Here is a 25,031-nt window from a genome sequence, read left to right on the forward strand (position 1 = left end):
ACATTGCATAGTGCATATAAATAGAATCAGATAATTTGTGGGTATTTTTTTAGACCAACTTCTTTCAGTTAGCATAATGTTTTCAAGGTGCGTCCATATTGTGATATGCATCGGTTCTTCTTTCTTTTTTATGACTAATTAATATATCCATTATGAGATTATATCTCATCTTATTTGTATATTCATCAGATGATGGCTATTTGGGTTGTTTCTAGCACTGTGAATAAGGCTGTCCTTAACCATTTGTGTCAAGATTCTCACGTGGATCTAAGCTTTCATTTCTTTGGGGTATATATATTTCATTTCTTAGGGGCAGAATTGCTGGGACATGTGGTAACTCTGCTCAGTCATTATTAGGAACTGCCAGAATGTTTTCCCAAAGAGATGATAACATTATATATCCTCACCAACAATGTATTAAGGTTTCAATTTCTTCCCATCTGTAGTAACACTTGTTATTATCCAGCTTCTTGATCATATCCATCTTAGTGGGTACAAAGTGCTGTCTCTCTGTGGTTTTGATGTGCATTTCACTGATGACTAATAACACTGAGCATCATTTCATGTATTTCTTGGTAGAAAAACCTATTTAGATTCTTTGTTCAATTTTTTAATTGAGTTATTTGTCATTATTGAGTATCAGAGTTTTTATATATTTTAGATACAAGTACCTTACCAGATATATACCAACACTTAAATATAGTCAACCCAACAGAAAAAGCACTTAATTCAACATGTTTAATGTATTTATAGAGAATACTGTTTGACTAAAATAACTTGTATTAAGCCTTCGGTATTATGCTTTAATTGAAGATATAGTCAAGATTCACTTAAGAGAATATGGTTGAAATTCTGCCCTTGAGCTTCAGCAGAAATTTAAAAAGCTCAAATATATTGATTTAATAATAAAAGAACCAACTATCAAGTCGAATTAAGTAGTATACTGGGGAAAATGCTAACTACTCTACAAAATGCTTTATGCAAGGATTATCAAACCTTTAATTGAAAACAAAGCCTACAGCAATACTCAGATTTCTCCATTAGAAAGGAAACTACTATTATTAAAGCTTTATTTTGTAATAAAAGGCTATTTTGAATTAAAAATAGTTGAGAGTCCGAAGCATTTGTGTACTCCGTTAGTTGATACATGACAAAAGGAGCTAAGACTTGAGGATCTGACAAGCATAGAAATAAATACAATACAAAACCTAAAATTGTGTCATTGAAAAATACAATTTTTAAGTAAGGTGCTATGTAGATGGTAGGCATTTAAAGAAAATAATACGTGTGAGTTCTGAAGCAAACAAGATAGACAAAGCAATCAAGATCACAGATGAAAAGGTCGTCTCTTTTCCTGAAGGTTGTCACAGTCATAATGGACTTCCTAATGCAGGGTGAGAGTGGGCCTTACCCACCCAGTCACTGTCACCCTTTCTTTAGTTTTCTTCTTCTCACTTGTGGAAATGGGGACACAGGTGGAAACCAAAAATTAAAAATGCATTGTCTACCTCTGGATGTTTGTGTAAGAGGAATACTATTTTTTAAAAAAAACTATATCTTGTATTTTGGAGTCTTGACAACAACTTAGCAAGTACCCTGGCTGATACAGCTCCCGGGGCTGGTTAACACCCTTATGATCTTACGGTTCCTTTTCCTCTTATTAATATATTCATTCTAGTTCTAGGTGAGCTAGCCTCATAAAACAGCTCTGTGATGATTTCAAATAACTGTGCTCCTTTGATTTATTGGGAGTTCACCTTGTAGCTAGCTAGCACTTCACAGTTTTCCCTTCACTTACTTTATTGCATGGGAGTGCTCAGTGCTCTTGGCTGTGGTATTTCTCATTGCTAACTAAATTAGCACTTTGATTTATGGGGCAATCTTGTCAGAAAGATGAGCATAAGTTTATTGTTCAGACAAAATATTATGGTAGGATGGTGAACCAGGCCCATGATAATTTGGATAAGGGAATGCTTAATTATTGGGCTAGTTAGACATTTAACTGACCCATACTGATGACATTTCATCCTCATCAAGATTTAACTTTTTTTTCTTTCAATTTACTTTCATGAGGTTATTTTTCTCATTAGTCCCATCCAAGAGGTAATACTTTTGGTCACAGTGATAATTAATGTGAAAGAAAGAAAGCATTGATAACAAGACTATTGCAAAGTTAGAATTTATAGCACTTGCCCACTGATAAGATATGAAAGAGAAGAGAGAACAAAGAAGCAAATATCCTCACACGCTGAGTCCGGACTGTAGAAAACTAAACAACGCATAGTTTGGCAGAAAAGGGAGTCTGACTGTCTGGAAATATTTGCTTTCTAACCTGGATGCTATTCTCAGCTCCTGGGGACAAATGAGAGCATTCAGGTCTATGGAGGTGATGGTGGAAATATTGGGGTTTGGGAGAAATGACAATGTAACACTCTTGCTCAGGACATTATTGCTTTTCGGAAGCATAATGGAGCATCAAGGATGAAGGGCTCTGTAAGAAGACCTGGAGGTTAGTTAAGAAGACACTGGTTCCTGGGGAGTTCTGAGAAGACAATTTTAGACAATGGAGACTTTCTCATTTTGAGGAAAGATGAACAAAAGAGGAGATGCCAAGACAGTGGAGCAGGTGGGAGACTGCCCCTTCCTTAGATGGGAAACCCGAGGAACGCTCTAGTGCACAGAAATGTCGAGGAGAGCTTGTCCCGCGTGTGTTTTCCTGTGTGCCTGTATGTATTTATCTGTTTATTTTTTGTTTGTTTGCTTTTAAAGTTTAATTTAGCAGGATAAGTACCAGGGAGGAGAGTTATGTCCCCTGGTAAGGACGGAACTCATGTCTTCCGTGGAAAGACTGGGTAACAAAGAGGGTAATTTACAACAACGTCATTTATTCCTAATAAGAAATATTAAACCAGTTAAAAATATGCTCTGCCTCACATGGCGGTATGATTAAATGCAGGGATGGGTATTTATTTATTGTACAAATCAAGGACTAAGGATCAGTATTCAGAACAGGTAGTCTGACTCAATGATGCTATCAGAACATCTAGTTCTTTCCATTTTTCCTTCCAACATCATTTTAGCCTATAAACTAGAATCCTCGAGATTCTCTCTGAAATCACAAAATGTGCTCTGTGCTTCAGGCTATTCTCTTTCCAGGTAGGGAGAAAGGGGGGAGAACTATTTATTGTCAACTGAGGGTATTGACAACTTAGCATGAAGTCCAGACATGGGTTTTAACATCTAAAGCTACAGCTGTGTTTCCCATACTAGAATATGGGCTTGATTCTAGTTCTATCTAATTTACAATGTAAATTAATTTAAATTTAAAATATATGTATACATACACAGAGGTATTATATATGCATACACATATAGCACATATTTATTTAAAATGATAGGTTTACTCTTTTAAAATAATTAGGATATACATCATAGCTATGGAATGGCAAATCAAAGGAGCTTATCTGGAGGCATATTGAATCATGCAAATAATGGTAATAAGCCCAGTTTTATACATGAAAGTCATTGTTATTCATTCAAGGGAGAGCCGAAATCTGATGGTGCAAACTTGACACATTAAAATTAAAAAAGTATTGTTATTAAGTGTCTGTAGGATACTTGTTAGTCATTACTTTTCAATAATCCTTTAATTTTTAATACATTCTCTGTCAAAGAACCCAACCAAACATCTTATTATCATAAAGTATATGAATTAGAAACTCATCCAACTAGAAAAGAAAACTAAACTTTTTGGGAACTGCATATCCTACTCATGACTGAATTCCCTCTGTTTGGTAGGGTCGATACTGGGAAGGGAGCTCATAAGTTCAGGGGGGAACTGGGGCTGAGAGGTAAGGAACCCCAGTTGTGGCAGACCGAAGTGGCTGACCACCACTGAGCCAACTGCATACTCAATCTTTCTGTATGGAAAACTTGAGACAGTAAATTTTCTCATCCACTTCTGTATGTATGTATGTATGCAACAGTTATTCATTAAGTGCCCATAGTGTGACAGAGCTGTTCTAGGTGTTGTGGTTTCCACAAGGAAATCAACAGAAAAATCCCAGCTTGGATTTTAATGGTCAAGACAGATAAAAAACACACAAATGAACATGTAAAATACATACTCTCTCAGAGGGCTCTAGTGCCAGGGAGACACATAAAGCCAGGAAGGACAATGGGGAATTCAAGATGGAATAGTGGGTCCAACTTAAAAAATAGAGTCACACAGATCTCATCAAGGGGTTGAGGTGTCTCAGTGACCTGGTGGGTTAAGTTGAGGAGCCATGCAGGTGCCCGAGGTAAGAGTTTTCCAGGTGGAATGAAACCAAAAAAGGGGAGGCTTCAAATAGAAATCAATTAGTAAATGATAGGAGTGTATAGTATTTATATTTTGAATGGGTGAAAAGATATAAGAATCCCAATGCCACATTCCATGAATACATATTAGGTGTATTAGGGGTAAGCACAGTAGCTTTTATATTTTATTACAATCCATTTTAAAAAGTTGCAATTTTGCAAATGTGTTCCACAGGGTAGCTGTTACATAAGAATCCTTTTATTAACTTACTAGGAAAGTATGTTATTTTCATCAATGGGGAACTGGAAACCACAGGTCTGGGTATTACAGCAATGCTCTGTGTGAAATGAAGATCAACTTATAAACAGTAACATTAAGTTTTGCGCATGTTGTCCGAGTCATTGGTGTCTTCAAAAATAGAAGAATACTTTCTTTCCAGGTTGTCTCCTGAGCTTGCAAAATTTTTATCATTCTTTAACTAAATGCTAAGTGTTTGTAAAATTGTGGAGAGACAGCCTTATTTAACTTTCTACCATGAACATTATACTTGTGTACATTTAAATGTCAGTGAAATTTAAACTTTCTCAAATAACTCTTTCTCCAGAGATTACTGAAGAGTTTTGTGAAATCTGCAACCCCAGTAGAAACAGATGAAGCCAAAATGCAGTGTAATTCATTTGTGTGTGTTGTACATAAATAGTGGTTCTGTTATTTCATACAATTGCCAAATCTGTGTTCCAAGGCAGAATTAATAATGCTTTTGGATGAGAGTGATACTTGTCCTGAAAAATATAATTACATAAGTTAGAATAGGGAACGCTAGTTGAACATTATATTTTTAATGGCTTGGTGTTTTTCTTTTCCTTTTTAGTTGAACTACTTTCCGAATTGGAGAAAAGTTACAAAAATAGTACAGGGAGTTTGCAAGTAGCCTTCCCATATCAACGTCCCGTAATGCTCACACCTTACATAATCATGGTGCAGTTACCAAGATGAGGAATTAATATCGGTACAGTGATCGGCCTCATTAGCATTTTAGCAGTTTCCCCATTGCCTTCCTTTTTCTATTCCAGGATTCTCCCTGTTCTTTCCTCTGGTCTTAGATTCTTGTGTCTGTTTGTTATGTCTAAATTTTTTTCCAGTGAAGCTGGTCAGGCTGGACAAGGGCTCACCCAAGGACTTCATTTAACTAACCAATCACCCTTTTAAAGGCTCTGTATCCAATGAGAGTCACCTTCTGAGATCCTGGGCGTTAAAACTTCAACCTAGGAATTTCGCGGTGGGGGGATACACCTCACCTGTAACAGCTGTGGGACTCCAGGTGTTATGGGATCACATCTGCAAGCTGCTGTTGTTTTCTCTATGCAAGTAGTTCTGCTCATTCCACAGAAGCCTGCTTCTTCGATCGTGGAAATTAGCAAAGATGGTGCTGCCCCTCTATTCTTGGTGGTCCTTTCTCCATTCTTCCACCCCCCAAATAGAAACAACAAAACAAAACATGACCTCATCACTGGAAGTCTGAATGGGGCTAATCATGAGAAAGGGAGCAATGCCCTTCTGAAGGTGAAAGTGACTCATACACACACACACACGCACACACACACACACACATAACCTAATGTGTACTGAAAATCTCCACACAAAGACATTTCATTAGGTGTACCCACAATCCATCTGATTACCTGGGAAGTGCTTCTCTAAGCACACCTATTAACAAGCAACTGGAAGACTGTTCTCTTAGACAATTTTTTAAAGAAGTCTGGGTGCCACTCTAGTCTGGCAACCTTCTGCTTGGCAAGCCCCTAATTGCTCATCACTCCTTATCAAATGGGATTCAAATGTAACCATTTTGGTTAACGTGTTCTGTGCTCCAGTCCTAATTTACTCTTATGCCCTTATCTCCCATGATTCTCATATATATATATATCATGTTCTTCAAATAACAAAATCCTAAATATACTTTGTGGTTTCCGCCTCCTACATCTTTTTTTTTAAATGTTGTTCCTTCTGCCTTGAATTCATTTTTTTTCCCTGCTGTCTTAGAGGAGTTTGCTAAATCAAAAACTCTGTCTCCTCATGAATATTTTTAAACTCCCCGGTTCAATGCAATATCTCTCTTCTATGAATTCATGCAGAATTTTATTATATTCTGCCAGAGCCCGTGTCATGGTCCCTTTTATGTTTTTATTTTTTTCCGACTTAGCCGGCCCTCATTTCATTCAAGGTAGAAGGTGCATCTTACTCATTCTTATGGCTTCTGGGATATTCCTCACAACCTGGGAACTCAGCAACACGACTTCAACAGAGGACATGGGGACATGGACGATGTGCAGGTGGTTCAGGGAGACCCCTGGTTCACAGCGGTTTATGGACGACCTGCCTTGGTCTACTGTCCCTCATCAGACACCCCTGGGAGAGTGACTAAGGAAATAATTTTAAAACATCACATGCTTTCATCAATAAAAAAGAAGTGGAAGGGGGGCAGGAATGAGTCATTTCAAGGAATTTCAAAGACAGAAAGTGGATAAAGGAACGTTTTCTGATGAAATCCCTTATCCCAGGATATGATTAGATGAATATACCACGTGAAGAAATGCCAGGGAGGCTCTGAGGTGCCACCTTTCTAGAAAGGGAGGACACATTTTAATTGAATTTCTGTACACAGAACAAGAAGTTCCCCCTGTTCCGCCCACCATAGTGCCACTTCCCTGTAATTAGGCTTAGTCATTAACACTGGGAAATGTCAGATTTGTCCTAAGGGAATGAGAAGGAAGTGTTGTATTACTTGCCGGCAGAAGGTGGGGGGTTGGGGTCCACCCTCTGTAATCTGGTATTAGGAGGCACCAGACTGAAGAGGCTGAACCCTTCTTGCCCACCATCAGGTATAATCCGCCCCTTAAATCCTATTCACAGGCTGACTGTCGGTTACGCAGGATGAAATGAGGGAAGAGATCCAGCCTGAAGGAGACCAATGCCTCTGATCGCGCTGGGATTGTTTTGGATCTGTAGGGATGGTTGTAGCTTGCACTCCACTAGGAAACAATTTTTTTTTTTAATTCAAAAGACTATAACATTTGAAAGGAGAGTCAAGCATATATTTTGCAAGGAAGGAGAGTCTCGGTGAATGAGCAAAGAAATATATTAAAAAGAAATTCAAGTGTATTTTTGAAATGTAGTGTTAGTTTTGAAGACTATTGAAGGACTGGAAAAGGGTGATGATAGTGTTCAAAGGAATGAAATGTTGAGGCATTTTTGTTTTTGTTTGTAGAGTTTTTAATGTTCAGAATATTTAGCTTAAATTTTTCTTATGATTCTAGAGGATGTGACTATAATAGCTTAAAATATCTGCAATTTTTCTTCTCAGGAATAGTAAAAAAAAACAGGAATTATTTTGAAGAAATAGATAGTAAAAAAAAAGGTGTTTTGAAATTAATAGAGTGACTGTTAAAATTAACTTTCAGTAAAAGCCTTGAGCCTGACCTGTGGTGGCACAGTGGATAAAGCATCGACCTGGAAATGCTGAGGTCACTGGTTCGAAACCCTGGGCTTGCCTGGTCAAGGCACATATGGGAGTTGATGCTTCCAGCTCCTCCCCTTTCTCTCTCTCTTCTCTCTCTCTCTCCCTCTCTCTCTCCTCTCTAAAAATGAATAAATAAAAAATAAAAAAATTAAAAATTAAAAACGTTTAAAAAGATTAAAAAAAAAGCCTTGAAAGATAATATCATAGAAATAGAGGATTTCAGGTTAAATAAAATGCAAAGAGTTGGACTATGTAAGAAAAAGAATTCACAGCACAATACAAGAGAGAGAATTTGTCCTTAGTGGGAGTTCCAGAGAGGATAGAAAATGTGGAATGTTAAGAGATTTTAGCAGAAAGGGGAGTTTATACTCTTCAAATTGACAAGGTCTTGTGCTTGTGAATGATAATGAGAAAGAGCCACACTTGGAAACTGCATTGCCAAATTACAAAGGAGTACTAATCAGGAAAATCGTATCACTTTTAGAAAGAGGCAGGGGACCTCAGTATTCTTAACTGTAGTCAAGAGGATTAATGTTAACTAGTTTTCATTGTAAGGCGATTTACTAAGGACTATGGATAACTCACAGAGCAAGTGCGTTTGCCTCTATCTGGGATAATCTTACATCAACACTTTCAACTACCACACCACACACTAACCTTATAATGAACTTTGACTTCTAAGCATCCTAGAACAATTGTACCTTTCCAGCCACCCACCACCACCAAATAAATGTCCTTTGCCTGCCTGTTTCTCATGTAGCGCACTTCCAAAATAAACTGCATTAGGTCTAACTGGTGGAACCCAGGTCACGTGTCTGCACTGTAGCTAAAAGCAAAGATTCCTAAAAGCTACGGTCAAGATGTGAAAAGTCCAAATTTGTTGGAGCTCAACAGGAGACTGGACTAGATTAAAAGCAACATGTTTGGTGGGATGTGGCAAAGGAGGGCTTGTTTTCAATCCCAACTGGGGGGGAAAAAAGGCAATCATAAAGTCCAAGGGGAAAAAAAATTAGAGTAAAGCAAATCAAAATGTGACATAATACTAAACTAAGGTGGTCAGTAAAGAGAAAAAAATTTTTAATACTTTCTAAAGTTCTGCCTGACCAGGCGATGCTGCAGTGGATAGAGCATCGAAATGGGATATGGAGGACCCATGTTCGAGACCCTGAGGTTGCCAGCTTGAGCGCAGGCTCATCTGGTTTGAGCAAAGCTCACCAGCTTGAACCCAAGGTCGCTGGCTCGAGCAAGGGGTTACTCGGTCTGCTGAAGGCCCGCGGTCAAGGCACATATGAGAAAGCAATCAATGAACAACTAAGGTGTCGCAACGAAAAACTGATGATTGATGCTTCTTATCTCTCTCTCCATTCCTGTCTGTCTGTCCCTATCTATCCCTCTCTCTGACTCTCTCTCTGTCTCTGTAAAAAAAAAAAAACTTTCTAAAGTTTTGAATAGCTCAGGTAACTACAGAGAAGGTTATATAATTATAGCACTCCATTTAACTCAAGTGAACTGATGTTGCAATCATCATGATAATGTAATCACTGCACACAGGGTTTCTACTCCCCTCCCCCCCTCCCCACCCTGAGATTCACTGAGATATTATTAGCATATAGCATGTGTAAGTTTCAGGTGAAAATGTTCTCTACTTTTAATCCAAAGCCATTGACTTATTTATAGCCAGTGAACAAAAAAACAAAAACAAAAAAACCCCCACAAATATTTACAGTTTCAGCCATGTAAAAATAACTCTATAGCAAACACTTTGGAGTAAAAGCAGGAGAAGATGTGAGGAGGGAGGACAGAGCTAACATCTCCTCTTACAAAAGGAAAATCAAGAGTCTCTGCAGTAAGTAGAACAGAATTTTACGTATTTTCATTGAAGTTAAAAAGTAACTAGCTTGCCAGGAGCTCCGATTTTGAAACCTAAACACCATCCGACCGAATGCTGCTAGCAGGATGGTTTTATTTGACCACCAGCCTGGTTTAAATATATTTTTCTTCTTTGAAATTGTTTTCTTTGAGGTTGCCTGTCAGTGGACAGGTCACACCCTACTCACTACGAGCCCGAACTGGTCCCATTGTCCTCCACCTGCCCGGACCCACTTTCCTACTTCACTAAACCTGCGCTGTGGGCACGGGTGAGAGAGCAACTAGAAAAGAGGAACTCCAAAGAAAAAAGTTAAAATAGCAACATGACAGCCCGAACAGCCCTGTGTTGGCAATCTCTCAGACCTCAGAGAAGGCAGTCCATAGATAATGCCTACAATGATAGAGTAAGAATGTTGGATAACAGACAATTAAGAGATACCTCAAACCTCTTTGAATGAAGCTTAGGATTTGGAAGCATTTTGGAGGGTGGGGTGGGTCAAAATTTAAGTGATGGAGGAAGTAACATTCTAAAAATGGCAATAAATAGAATTAAAGTAGTAAAATTTGACGATTCATTCATTCATTCATTCATTCCCCACCCAGTAATAATCACATGTGTCCATAAAGTGTAAGGCACTGTGTGCCAAGAGTTTGGGAAATGCAACATGAAGGCTTGATCTCAAAAGACAAACACCACTGGTTGGAACACAATGTACACCTGGCTCATGTGTGCATTCAGGACATATTTTAAATTATCCATCTTAAGTTTATTAATAAAGTATCTTTTAGCGATAGTAAGAACAGTTTGCATATTTTGACACCTGACAGTTCTAAAACTGGATGGAAGATCTTTACAGAATCTTAGGGCTTTGTGTGTGTGTGTGTGTGTGTGTGTGTGTGTAAAATAGGCAGCTTCTTGAATTAGGTGGGCACTTCAAAAGCTCTCTTGGAGTTTTCAAAGGACAAACCAACTTTAAGAGTATTGAATTTTGGCCACTTTCATGTACCATCAGCCTTTCAGGTTTACGTTTGAATTCTATTTCATTTATTCTTGAAATGTGGCCCTTTCCAAAGTGTGTTCATTGTGTTCACAGGTAGCATTTCTCTCTTTGCACTTCGACTGCATTATTTCTTCTACTGAGAATGGCAAGCAGCTTTGTACCACCATCTAGTGGTAGGAAATTGATTATCGCCCTCCATATTTTAATGAGTATTGAGGATGTCAAAATCATTGTCTGAACTATAGCTTCAGGACATTGGTGGTAAAGGCAAGATTGTACTAGCGTTTAAATATTTTACTTTTTAGGTAAAGTAAAAGTTGGAGGCCATTGTGAATCAATGCAATTCACATGTGTTTACAGAAAAGCACCCCTATAAGAATGGAAACAAGTACTTGGAACCAAGCTAAAATTAAATCAGTAAAATTCTAGAGTATGGACTTAATTAAAGGGTCAGTTTAATTAGATCTAAGCCTTTAGGTTGCTTTTTTAATTTTAGACTTCTTGAATCTAAGATACATTTTTAAATCTTCTTAAAAATGGGGTTCAATAAGAAAATTCTGTTTTACTTAACTCTTTTAAGTATGAATTTGAATGACATCGTTTTTCTAAGGCAAACATTTTCCCTTAGTAAGATGTAAAGTCTTTTAGAACACTGAAAAGTATGGATGTTATATTTGTCACAGGTGGTCTTTATTCCTGCTGATATAAACAAAATTTAGTTTGGTAATAAAAAAAATAGGTAATATGAAGGCAACTTATTTGATGATCTGTGTCAATTTTGGTGAATCTGAAAATGATTACTTATTGTATTGTCTGGCAAGACTAAATCCATTAATTAGCATGCAGAGATATTTAAATCAACAAATATAATATTGTGAATCAAGTGGGTTTCCACTGCTGATGCCTTTTACAACCTTGAGGACAGTGCTTTAGACTGTCATGGCCACTCTTCTTGAATTTACTGTGAGTTTTCTGGCATCCATATAGGCATACAAAAAATATGAGTGTAAAAGTCAAATATTACTGTCTAAAACTTACTACTATGGGTTTTACAAAAACATACACCTTCATAAAAAATAGGAAGTTGTTGGTAGAATAAGTTTTTATGCTTTTCTTTTTCATGCAAACTATATACTGGACATATTCCTGACATAGAACTAAGTATGTAATATAAAAAGACTTTAACTCATTGTATATTATATTGTATTTTCAGCAGGAAATTCCAGTTAATTCCTTTTTTTTCTCCCTTTGGGAAAAAAAGCAAAACTATGTAAGATTCTTCTACTGCACTCAGAGGCCTGTATGTGTGTGTGTGTGTGTGTGTGTGTGTGTGTGTGTGTGTGTGTGTGTAACAGAGACAGAGAGAGGGACAGATAGAAACAGACAGACTTGAAGAGAGAGAGATGAGAAGCATCAATTCTTTGCTATAGCACCTTAGTTGTTCATTGATTGCTTTTTCATGTGTGCCTTGAGGGGGGGAAAGGCTACAGCAGAGCGAGTGACCCCATGCTCAAGCCAGTGACCTTGGGCTCAAGCTGGTGAGCCTTGCTCAAACCAGATGAGCCTGCGCTCAAGCTGGCGACCTTGGGGTCTCAAACCTGGGTCCTCTGCGTCCCAGTCCGATGCTCTGTTCACTGCGCCACCACCTGTTCTGGCTCAGAGGCCTGTATTAAAATGATTTTCTGCAAAGAGTGAGACCCAAGTATGCCATTGTTAGCGCATGGTCCTGCTTCACTTAGCTGATTGTGTTAAAGCACAGCAGAGTGCTATGTGAATTCATTTGCTCTCTGGTCATAAACATCCATTTGCCTTGAAGAGGTGATCGTGGATTAATGAGGAATGTGCAACCAGCATCTGAAAAAAAATAAAACCCAAATTGTTGTTATAAAGGATTTATGCACCTTTCAGAATTTGAGAGGAACCAATGATATTTCTAACTGGGGAACAATAAACAAAATAGAACAGACATTCTTTTTTCTTTACAAATAAAAGAAAACCAATATTTAAGGCTATTGAGGAGAAACGTTTCATGTTGTCCTGGAACTGGTGACTTGAACCCAAACTACGAGAAAGAAGAGTCTTGTTTTTCTTATCTCCCCACATTTCTATAGAAAAAGAAGTTGGGGGGGGGGATGTGGACAGAGCATCAACAAGCTTTGCACCTGCATCAAAAACTCATGGAGTGCAAAGTGTCTGCAGGAAGTGGAAAGTGGTATCTCATTTCTCTGTTAGACATGCTTCTATAGTTTCCAGTGATTATTTGAACATGAGGGAAGAAGAATTAGAAAGAGACAGCAGGACGAGAGAGCAGCCTTCACTCCCCCCCAACCCATGAATGGATTCCTGCAGCACATTTCATGGCTTTTAAAAAGAGTTGAGCTGTCCTTGTGAATATCACTAAGGGGTGTTGGCCCAAATGAGGAAATCCAAGAAGCTAGAGGCTATTGGATATGTGCCTGGAAAATAAGACAAGGGAGGGTGGGCGAGATTTTCTGGTAACATACAATGAGCATCACTCCCCCCTCCCCCCCCCCATGAAGAGTTGTCTACAAGTCAGCTTGCTAGAGGACACTGATGAGCAGGTAGAGATGTTTCAGAGAACAGCCACATTCCATGACAATGGACCTAAGCTGCTAAGATAAGAGCTTCAGACTGGATGGCTTTTTAATAACTGGACATGATTTGGAAGAAATGGAATCAGCCCAAGACATTGTAAAGGGACAGTAATGGGAGCTTTACCAGAGCATGGCTGAGGGCTACCAGGTCTTGGGGACATTGACACAGAGTTTGTTATGTATTGACTTTTGTAGACATTTTTCTTCCTTTCTCCTAATCAATGCGCGGTCACTTTTCCTTACACTTTCTCCTGTTTTGTGTCAAATACTTTTCTCACTGAGACCTTTGTTTAGGGTTTAAAATGTAGAGAAGAGCGGACACAGCTTCTTCTCATCAAGGCTGCCCTGTCGGGGTCCCTCTAAGGCTCTCGGGTCTGTGGGGAGGGGCCCGTGAGTTCTGCAGCGTGCTCCTCCATTCAGGGGAAAGGAACATTTCAAAGAGATTCTTTCGAGGACCAAGCCTGTGCTGCTACTCTGTACTTCATTTATTTCTTAATCAAATAGTTTATTGCATAGTCTAGTCTGTACTTTCTCATATTCTACGAAGACCTTTACAATAATCGCAGTTGGGGCTGGCGATTATTTTGAAAATAAAGGTATACATCAGTGGTAGTCAACCTGGTCCCTACCACCCACTAGTGGGCATTCCAGCTTTCATGGTGGGTGGTAGCGGAGCAACCAAAGTATAAATAAAAAGATAGATTTAACTATAGTAAGTTGTTTTATAAAAATTTATTCTGACAAACAGCGAAAATCCAACATAAAGTACTTGGTAAGTAATTATTATTATATGCTTTAACTTGCTGTAATTCTGCTTTATAAATTTTATAAAGTAAAGTTACTTCCCTACTTTATAAATCACCATTACTGTGGAACCAGTGGGTGGTTAGAAAATTTTACTACTAACAGAGATACAAAAGTGGGCAGTAGGTATAAAAAGATTGACTACCCCGGTCTATATGAACCCAGCTAGGAGCAATTTATTACTACCCCATTATCAGCCAGTATAGAAGAGCAGCCTCAAGGGGATAGGACTCAGACTACAGAATAGACTCTTTTTACAGGTTGGCATGTCCTTTGAGCAAACAGTAAGTGAATGCGCAAGCCAATTATTTCTATAAATGCTCATTTAATTAGTGTAAACACATCTGGGAATGTCATTAAGTGGCTTTTCATAATTATTACTAAGGTCTCCATCCTGGGCTTTTTGTTCCTAATATGTTTTGTGTTTCTACAGTGGCCAAGGTTAAATTCATTTCATGTCCATTAATGATTATGGAACTTAGTGATTTTTCCCCCCTGATTATAATGGGAAATCCATCATGGGGAAAGTAATTGGCTAGAGTTAAAAAAAAAATGATTCTGGTGAAGGAGAAAGGTATTACACAATCAGAAAAGCAGAAAATTTAGTAATTGAGCATGAAGAACATGGTTAGATTATTCCGTGTTTATTAAACAAAACATTTATTAAGCACTTCCTGGGTGTCAGGACAGATGTCTGGTCTGCAAGATGGCAGTAAACAAGACATGCTACCTCTCCCCATACAGTGCATTTCACATCAAGGGTTACTTAATACAATTTGTGGAACATAGTACCGTGGAACATAGGATAACATGGAAAAGCCTAGGAAGTCATGGCTGAGCTGTGGGTCCAAGAATGGGTCAGGCAGAGGAAACAGAATGAGCAGACACGTGAAAAGACTGTGCTTGGTACGGAGATTCTCATTCAGGAAAATTAAAGGCTGCTCATGGCTGGAACCCACAAGAGATGGGAGGTGGAAGTACCATATGACACTTGAATGACAAGCATAGTGCGGTCTGGGGGCTTTGAAATGATGGTGACATTCCCTTCCAAGTTACCCCATTACATTCCCATTCCAGCTCCTGGAATTGGAGTTACAATTCTTTGAAATATTAGCTTTTGTATACTTGTGTGTGACAGTTGTTTGAGCCCAAGCTGCCCTTTGGATCTCAAACAAACGCTGATGGGTAACGGGCATCTTCTCTTACATTTCTAGTGCTTTAAATGGATTTTGCCTTTTCCAAGCAGCAACTTGCTGAACACATAGCAAAGAATTTCATTTCTGTTTTGCCCAAAGGAATGTTGTCTCCACCAGTAATAATCATTCTTAGGAAGTAGCAGTTAGGTGTAGCCATATGCAGTCAATCGTCAAGTGTTTTATTTTCCTATTTCCAAAAATGATACGTCATAGGAAAAAAGGGTAAAGGTTTTAAGAACATTATTGTTCAATAGGTTGACGAGGTACATTGAAAGTGACTCCCAAAAACAGCAGTGAAGGAAGATATAAGAGCAACGTAATGGTAGGAGCTAACATTTCCTGAACGAGTGCTGTGATTCAACATCTGTTCGGTGACTTATTTCTTTTCTTTTTTTTTTTTTTTTTTGTATTTTTCTGAAGCTGGAAACAGGGAGAGACAGTCAGACAGACTTCTGCATGCACCCGACCAGGATCCACCCGGCATGCCCACCAGGGGGCGATGCTCTGCCTGCCAGGGGGCGATGCTCTGCCCCTCCGGGTCATCGCTCTGTTGCAACCAGAGCCACTCTAGCGCCTGGGGCAGAGGCCAAGGAGCCATCTCCAGTGCCCGGGCCATCTTTGCTCCAATGGAGCCTCGCTGTGGGAGGGGAAGAGAGAGAGAGAGGAAGGAGAGGGGGAGGGGTGGAGAAGCAGATGGGCGCTTCTCCTGTGTGCCCTGGCCGGGAATCGAACCCGGGACTTCTGCACACCAGGCCGATGCTCTACCACTGAGCCAACTGGCCAGGGAGGTGACTTATTTCTATTACTTCATTTTATCTAAACCAATGAGGCTGAAGCTATTTCTCACAGAAGAGGTGAAGAATCCCTGAGAGATTCTGCCCTTTCTCAACCTTCTACGTTGTGGCAGTTTTCATATTTCTGTAGCAACACTATTTGCGAGGAATGCCATTGTTTAGACACCATGCAGATCCTTCTTTGAACTGTGTTGTGGTTCTGATGGCTGGGAAACTTGGATGATGATATACGATGGCGGCTGTGTTTTAACCACATTCACTGTTTTTCTCTGTGTTTGTGTGTATGTGTGTGGCTCGTGTTGCAGAGAAGGCCAGCAGTCCCCAGAACAGTGGCAGAAGACGTATGGTCGGTGCTCTGGGAATGAGGTGTACCATATCACTTTGGAAGAAAGTACATTTTTTGCTGAATATGAAGGGAAGAGTTTTACGTATGCCTCTTTCCACGCACACAAAAAGTATGTTGCTGCTTCCAGAGTGGAATGACAATGTGATTCGATCAAACCTTTTAAACATAAGTTTTCTAAAATTCAAACCCATGTTGGTGCTTAGGAACTACAAATACTCTGGAAGGTTTCACATGATTATTGAGATGTTTGAACTCTGGGCTTCTAAATGGTCTCTGCAAGTCCAGATTACCCGGTGCATAGTATAATTTAGTAGAAATATTAGGAGTAACTTTTAAATCATCTTGAAAATATTTTTATCCATTGAGAATTTGCAAATATATATAAAATGAACCTTCTTTATAGATCTAAATTTTAAACTGTGGGTCAAAAATTTAAAATAATAATAAAAGTGATAAAAACTAGACATTTTAAGAAAATTTGCTTTGGCCAGAGAAATATTATAAAATAAATGATAAATGCTTCTAATTAAAGCACAGAACATTATGTTTTTCTTTTCTTAAAAAAAGTATTTACTTAAATAAAATTTTGTTTATTATATAAGTAATGTTATCAGTATTATAAATATATTAATATAACATTGTTAGGATCTGATCTATTTTACTAATTCAATAGCCAATGTATTCTACTCTATTTATACATACACTTTTGATGTTTAAAAAATATTTTTAAGCTTGATTTATTTGTAAACTATAAATATTGAAATATAAATATTCAGGGTATTTTGTTTTAGAGCATAACTTGGAAAGGAGGAAGTAATGCTTGTTACATTTAGTGGTTACACACTTTATGGTAAGACCCAGTAAACACACACACACGATTCACAAAAAAATCACTACCTGTGCTATATGGCATGTGCCCTGAGGTATTCTGTTCTCTTTTATTCTGTCCTTCCTCATATGTTACACATATATGTAACAATCACTAAATTGATTTCCCAATGCACTATAGACACAGTTTTTCTGTCAAACAAACATAAATAAATAAGAGTCTTAAACTTTTCGGATTTAAAAGACTCTGATTTGGGGGCTTTAGTTTTTCTCTGCCCTCTAGTAGTTAACTTATTTACGTATGCAAACTTAAGAAATTAAAACCAAGACCTCTGCTGAATTCTAATTCTTAACCTCTTCTGTTTTCTTTTTTACGTTAAGGTTTGGTGTCTGCTTGATTGGTGTTAGGAGGGAAGATAATAAAAACATTTTACTGAATCCAGGTCCTCGCTACATTATGAATGCCACAGATATATGTTTTTACATTAATATTACCAAAGAAGAGAATTCAGCATTTAAGCACCAGGACCAGCAGAACAGAAGCAATGCGTCACGGTCCTTTTATCACGGGCCTTCTAGACTGCCAGTACACAGCATAATTGCCAGCATGGGTGGGTACTATCTATGTGAAAATGCCACTTCTTTCTTTCTAGAAAAAAAGAGATGAATAAATATACTTCAATATTCAGTCAAATTTCAATGTCAAATTTAGACCATACTCATGTCTTATCACAAACGTGGTGCAACTAAATATACAGAACAAAATTTCTAAGCTACTAAACTGGTAGAGATTAAGGTAATTCGAAGCTGCCAACACTCATTTTAGATTTCTGGTTAGAATATTAGCACCTGACGTGTCTAGACCAACAGGCTATTTCAAATACTCTTCATTTTTCTTAAGACAATTTCAAATAGTCTTCCATTCCTCATCTCATTCTCACCATTGTACTTGGCTTCTATGACACAGAAGTTAAGTTTTACTTTTTTTAAATCCACTTTTACACCAAGACAATATTTTTAAAAAATGCCCCCATGAAAGAGATATAAATAACCTTTGGGATGAAATGATAAACAAGATTTCCTGGTTATACCGATTGTCTTTCATTCCCCTTTGATGGTGAAATGTTGAATGCGTTGTAACTGATGGATTTTCTTGTTTCATTGTGTTAGGCACGGTGGCCATAGACTTGCAAGACACAAGCTGCCGATCGGCCAGCGGCCCTACCCTGGCTCTTCCTACAGAAGGACTCAAAGAAGTCAGAAGACCTAGCATTGCTCCTGTTCTAGAGGTTGCCGACACAACGTCCATTCAGACATGTGATCTCCTCAGTGACCAATCAGAAGATGAAACCGCGTCAGAAGAAAAAATGTCCTCAAACTTAGAGTGTGTGTCCATCCATTAGTTGCCATGGAAACTAATGTCCGTACTTCCTGAACGTCCTAGAATCAATCCTACAAGTTTTGACCAAAACAACCTTCCTAGTAGGCAGGATCTCTGAGCATATTCTGAGGCCTCAGATTTCTGACTTCAACATACAGGGAGGGGCTAAAGTAGGTAATGAATATGCTAAACGCAGTTTCTTCTCACATTGTTATTTATTAATTATTGTATTCTTTTCCATATTAACCACTGTAAACCTACTTTTGCCCCAACCCTGTATTTTTCTGTACCCTGTTATTTCTTTCTTTCTTTTTTTTTTTTTTTATGGAGACAGAGAGAGGGATAGATAGGGACAGAGGGATGTCTAGGAGCAGAGAAAGATGAGAGCATCAATCATCAGTTTCTCATTGCTACACCTTAGTTGTTCATTGATTGCTTTCTCATATATGTCTTGACAGTGGCCCTTCAGCAGACCGAGTAACCCCTTGCTAAGCCAGCGACCTTGGGTCCAAGCTGGTGAGCTTTGTTCAAACCAGATGAACCCGTGCTTAAGCTGGTGACCTCAGGGTCTCGAACCAGGGTCCTCTTTATCCCAGTTTGACGCTCTGTCCACTGCACCACTGCCGGGTCAGGCTGTGCTCTGTTATTTCTAACAGGTCCTTTACTCTTAAAGAAAAAGGTACAGAAATCAGTTATTTCTGTGACCTAAGTGGCATTTTATCATTGTTGGTTTGGGTTAGATTTGCAAAGTATGTTTCATTTTACATTCCTACCTAATGGTGTCTGGTAAACAGTTTCAACTAGATTTAAAATTGCTTGGTTTAGCAAATTAATTTTTTTTTGTCAAGAATAAAAGGGCTTGTTCATATTAAACAAAAGAATTTTGCATCCATTAGGTTTCCTCTTATTTCTTCACTTTTATTCATGCTGCCTCTTTTTGACTGTTTCATTTTGAAACTTAGCACAGCCAAGGTGTGCAGGTTGCTCTTTTTATAAAGTCCACAAACTGTATATCCTTGACAATACGTTAAATATGATTCCAGCAAAAACATTTTTTTTTTGGTGGGGCTTTAACTAAATGATTGATTCAATATTTATTCCTTTTCAGTTATGCATCCGTAGATGAACTTTAGTGATGCATTTTGCTTTAAACATGTTCTGTAAAAAACTAACATTACTATTTTTAGAAAATCTATCTAAATCTTTTAAACTAAGAATTGGCATAAATTTTTTTTTAAAAAGAACCAGCTAGCCCATATTTTAGACTTTAGGAGAGGGACACTTGCTCTTTGTTGCAACAACCCAAGCCTGTCTTTGAAGCTTGAAGGCACCATGAGATAGCACAACAAACAGATGACCTTGGCTGTGGTCTAAGAAAAGAAATGAACAGATACTGAAATTTAAATTTCATTTAAAGTTCATGTGACATTAAATATTGTTCTTCTTTTGATTATTTCCCCCTGACTATTTACAAATAAAATAAAAGCACTTTTAATTCACAAACCAGGAGATGATAGGCCAGATTTGGAATATAGGCTCTACTCTGCTTCCCCCATTCTAATCTATTTCCTTCTCAAAATGTAACTGCAACATAAAGTCACTGTATCTGGCTTTATCAGAATAGAGGATCGTAGCTGCAACTTAATCGTTTAACTTTGCATGTGCCACTCAAGGTGATGCCGTATTTCATACTGCTTTACAGATACGCGAAAGGCTACCCACCCTATTCCCCATACATAGGAAGTTCGCCCACTTTTTGCCATCTCCTTCATGAAAAAGTGCCATTCTGCTGCTTACGGCTCGACAAGGTAAGCGCATGTTACTGCTCTTTCCTGCCAAATTAAATCACGCTATTTTTTTAATTACACATATTCACATCATTTTGTATGAAGAACAGTATGTTTAAAGAACATTATCTTTTTCAAAAGTGAATGCAATACATATGGCGGTGAATTTTACTTTTATAAGTGCACTGAGATTACCCAGATGTTTCGTCTCTTTACTAAATTACCCAATGCATCAGATAGTCATATTTTTAAAGAGGAAAACAGCGGTGTTAGAGTCGGAAAATCTCCTTATCCAATGATGACAAAATCCCTTCCTGTGCCCATGTCTTTATGAATTCAGTACTTGGGAATGTGCCAAGGTTATTTAATTATAATATCCTGTATTTATGGAAATGAATGTCACAGGTAGGTCATTTTTTTCCTGCTTTATGGTCATATGATCAACAAGTAAAAATTGTATAATATTTGCAGTGTAGAATGTGATGATATATATTGTGCTCATTTTTAAAATATAGATGCCTAGATGTCACCTAGCCACAAGTTGAATTCACAATAGAACATGTGTACACACGTATGGCTGACATTTTCTTCCCTCACATCAAACAGCATACCTGCAATTTATTTGTCCGACCAATGCACACTATTTCCTTAAACATGCTGGAGAAATGGGTGTAGAAAAATGTGACTCTTTCCATATTTGTTAGAAAATCAAGGATTTACTAGGTTAGATTAACTTTATCTATCCACACATCCTACATTGTTACACCAAGTTTGGGTGAGGTAGAACAATGGCCTTTCTTTGTGTGATTTCTCTTCTCTAGAGTTGCCAGCACAACTACTACGAAGACGCAAAAGCCTACGGATTCAAAAATAAACTGATTATAGTTGCAGCTGAAACCGCTGGCAATGGACTGTATAATTTTATTGTCCCTCTCAGGGCATATTACAGACCAAAGAAAGAACTCAACCCCATAGTACTGCTGTTGGATAACCCGTAAGTATATCTGCAAGTAAATACACAAACAAGATGGAGGGCTCTTAATATTATATCAGAAATCATTTATCTTCATTTGCTTAGAACATTTTAAATCAGAAACATTATGGCATGTGATTCCCTGGGAGATATAGCTTGTGTTATGGTAAAACAGTTTTTTAAAAAATCATTGAATATGGTTGTATTTCACAAATATGACTTAAGACATTACCAGAGCACCCTGAGTTTTTTATTTAAAACTATTTTGCAAGTTGCCATTGATCTATACCAGTGGGACAAATCCCACAAAAATAATTGCAATTCTTTTCCTTAAATCGATCACTTAGCCTTGCAAATCTCTGCCAGAACTGGTCAAAGATTTGTTGTCTTTGTAAAGAACCATTAATTATTAGAGAAGCATATTCTGATCTATTTTTATGTTGTACTGTGATGTATTATGATTTTCTCACTGTTAAAATATGCATTTTATAACATAATATGAATAAGTAATGCTTTACAAGGCTCACTAATCTTGAAAAATGTTGGATTGATGTACTCTTATGAAATTAGTCTGCTCAAGCATTCCAGAATCATCATGCAAATATAAATATAGGTCACTGATGCTGTCAAATTTATTATACCCTAAAATTCTAATATTCCCCTCTGTGACTCAAAATTACTAGCAGATGGTCCTCAGATCAATAACATACTTTCGGGTCCTCCAACTCTCCTCTTTAATTCCAAAGTGATGCAAAATTTCAGGTTACACTAAATGAGGCCAAAATCTGTCACCTTGTCTCTGCCATTAAAATGGATCAAAGAAATTTCCTAAAACAAAAATATCTCTCCAATATAACTTCATGGCATTCTTTATTTTGAACCTACCAATATCAAGGTATTTCCTGAAGCATCTCTCTTTTTTTTTTTTTTTTTTGGCATTGTTATCATGATGCTCAACTCTCAACTCTTAAAACTGAGTTTAGTTCTAAAGACAAGCTTAATCATTTTCAGGTATGGTGACTCAGTGACTTTGTGATGCTACTTTGGCATCTAAGGAAAGGTGAGGTAAATTTAGGGCAGGTGTGAGGGAGCAGAAACTTGGACCCGATGCCACAGGAAATCAAAGCTAAATAGAATGAATCTTAGGAGAATGAGGGTTGGGTTGCAGTATGCCCACGGTGAAGTCACCTTTGAGGCCTCTGACTGTGCCCTCATTCTGAAACTTCTCTGGTAGAAAGTGCGAAGGGACTGGCTGGACTGTTGCACGGAGGTGCTCAGTTAACTGTATGAGTTCACACGTGTCATCTTTAGCTCTTCTCTTTTGCTTATGGTGAGTCACTCCCCTAGAGAGAGAATTTAAGATGGGTGTTGGCAGGCAGATTGCCATAGAGTATTACATCTCGGGTCACTTGGACCAGAGTGGATTAACTCAGGCCCCAGAATACAAAGAGGAAGGTAAGAAGACACTTGAGAAGAAAGGCATGGAATTGTGCTGATAGCATCCCTGTGGTAAAGGATAAAAGGATAAAAACTGTCCTTCCCTCACTGATGTGTCAATTTCCTAATGGCATTCCTGGACCCAATTTCAGCGTGTCTTGGCGGTAGGTGTTCGCCATACCTCTAAATAGCAACTGGGGACACCAGCTGGGTGTCCTATAATTGAACACAATCCTGACATTATATACCCAGAGAGAGCATTTAATCTCACAGGATAAGGGCTCCGTCCTAGAAGAACCCCCCCCCCCCCCAAACTCAGAAGCCAATTGTAAGCCAGCTCAATTCTGGAATTAGAACTCTTTATGCAATTCATAATTTCTTGTTCTTCAATTCTGTGATAGTACCTAACTTACAGGTTTTTGATATAGGCAAGAAAAATACACTGTAAGTTCTTTTTAGAAAGAACTATATTTTGAACTTTGGATTCTTTTGCACTAAAAATTTCCTTTTGTTTTTTTAATGAATTTCATGTCACTATCCAACTATTCACGTGATGTTGTTTGTTAGATGGTTTTTGTGGGGTTGAATTTTCTTTCAAAGTGTTAGGAGGGTGTGCATGCTGTAAAGTTTATTAGCTTTGGAGGACTTCCTGAAAGAGGCAGCTAATGTTTTTATTTGTTGCCCTCTGCTCCTTTGCTCAAAAATGAGGAAACAAAAACCAAACACTAATATATCATGTTCCAGGAAGTTTTATGAAATCCTTTTTTCAACAATGCAATGCTGTACCTTTGTAGTGGCCAGTGTTTTTAGTTTTTATTACTGGTTAGTTTCAGCATGTTTTGTTCAACAATATACATTGAGGAAGTCAATAATTTTAAAGGTGAATTACTTTCATTTTGATTTTATATAATACATACGTTGCATGGGTACATACTATATTTATTTACTGATATATTGATAAAGCGGTATGTTATTATTCTGTATATTCTTTACAGAAAGTTGTCCTTAATTGGCAGGCTAATTTAGTTCCTTTGGGTCATCTAAGAAAAACTTATTATTTCCTCATTTTTACAAGGGTTCCTTTGCACAAATAATTTTTAAATTTTTTGGTAAGAATTTTTAGTCATCATTAAGAATGATCAATTTGGGTATTTTTGTAGAACAATACCATAATGTTTCTGATTTAGAAACCAACCAGAACACTTGTTTTTATCATTCTGAGTACATAATATTATTCATAACAAGTACAAATGACCTTTTCTAATTAATGTGAAGGGGGGGGGAGAAAAAGCCCCTAAAATGAGTCTTGTCAACTGGTGTGTAGTTTTAGAAATGCAAACGAAGTCAACTTCCTCCCCCTGGAAGTGTTGCCACTGCTGTGACCTTGTGTTTCATTTTGTAACCCATCTGCCACATAGGCCAGATATGCATTTTCTGGATGCAATCTGTTGGTTCCCAATGGTTTACTACATGGTGGGCTCTATTGACAAGTAGGTGACCAAGTCTTCGGCACGCTCACTGGTGTGGTGTCCTGTGGCTCGTCGTGTGCTGTGCCCCCGTGTTGCATGATGAATGGAATCAGCCATGTCATTATATCCTCGATGACGTGTTTTCTGCATGCAGAGCTTCTTTCTGTTCTCGTGTCCTAGTCACCCTGTAGTCACAACCCTGGGCATTACGCTGATGTTGAATCAAAGTGAATTTTGCTGCATGTCAATGATGTCGGTTTTGTCCCTTTCCCAAAGCTGTTTCAGTTTTGTGTCTCTAGAGCAGTAACATTATTATTATGTTTGCTGTCTGGTAGAGGAAAAGATAAAGGTTCAGCGTTAGGATGCGTTCATGCCATTGTCATAACGTCGGGAAACCTTTCCACACGACTTAGAGATGCTCATTGTTAACTCAGGTTTATAAATGCAAGCAGTTCCCTAAGATTTTATTTTAGGGACATATGCTATATCAGGGCTTATAATTTCTAAAATATTTTAAATCAAAAGGTCAAACATGTGCAATGTTTTAGTATTAAAGTGAAAATTCTTTTATATGCATGAACATGACATGAAAATAGAAGAACTAAAAGATCATAAGACTAATGTGTTTTAAAATGTGTTAATTTAAAAATATGTCAGCCAGAGCCTTCAAATTAAAATGTTTGGCTTTATCCATTGAGAACTTTCATGCTT

General features: G+C 37.9%; 1 protein-coding gene across 6 annotated transcripts in view; it reads left to right on the plus strand.

The window, feature by feature from the left end:
• The window catches only part of KCNT2 (potassium sodium-activated channel subfamily T member 2), a 194,926-nt gene that overhangs the window by 136,180 nt on the left and 33,715 nt on the right, over nt 1-25,031 (plus strand). For 5 of the 6 annotated variants that reach the window (XM_066379898.1, XM_066379900.1, XM_066379901.1 and 2 more), the window contains 5 exons: nt 16,405-16,554; nt 17,655-17,884; nt 18,444-18,657; nt 20,357-20,462; nt 21,263-21,435. In XM_066379898.1, the coding sequence (XP_066235995.1) occupies nt 16,405-16,554; nt 17,655-17,884; nt 18,444-18,657; nt 20,357-20,462; nt 21,263-21,435 (873 nt within the window). The remainder of the gene's footprint in view (nt 1-16,404; nt 16,555-17,654; nt 17,885-18,443; nt 18,658-20,356; nt 20,463-21,262; nt 21,436-25,031) is intronic. The other variant, XM_066379902.1, reaches the window with a different exon arrangement.

This window comes from Saccopteryx leptura, chromosome 1, assembly GCF_036850995.1.
Source record: "Saccopteryx leptura isolate mSacLep1 chromosome 1, mSacLep1_pri_phased_curated, whole genome shotgun sequence".
Taxonomy (NCBI): Eukaryota; Metazoa; Chordata; class Mammalia; order Chiroptera; family Emballonuridae; genus Saccopteryx; species Saccopteryx leptura.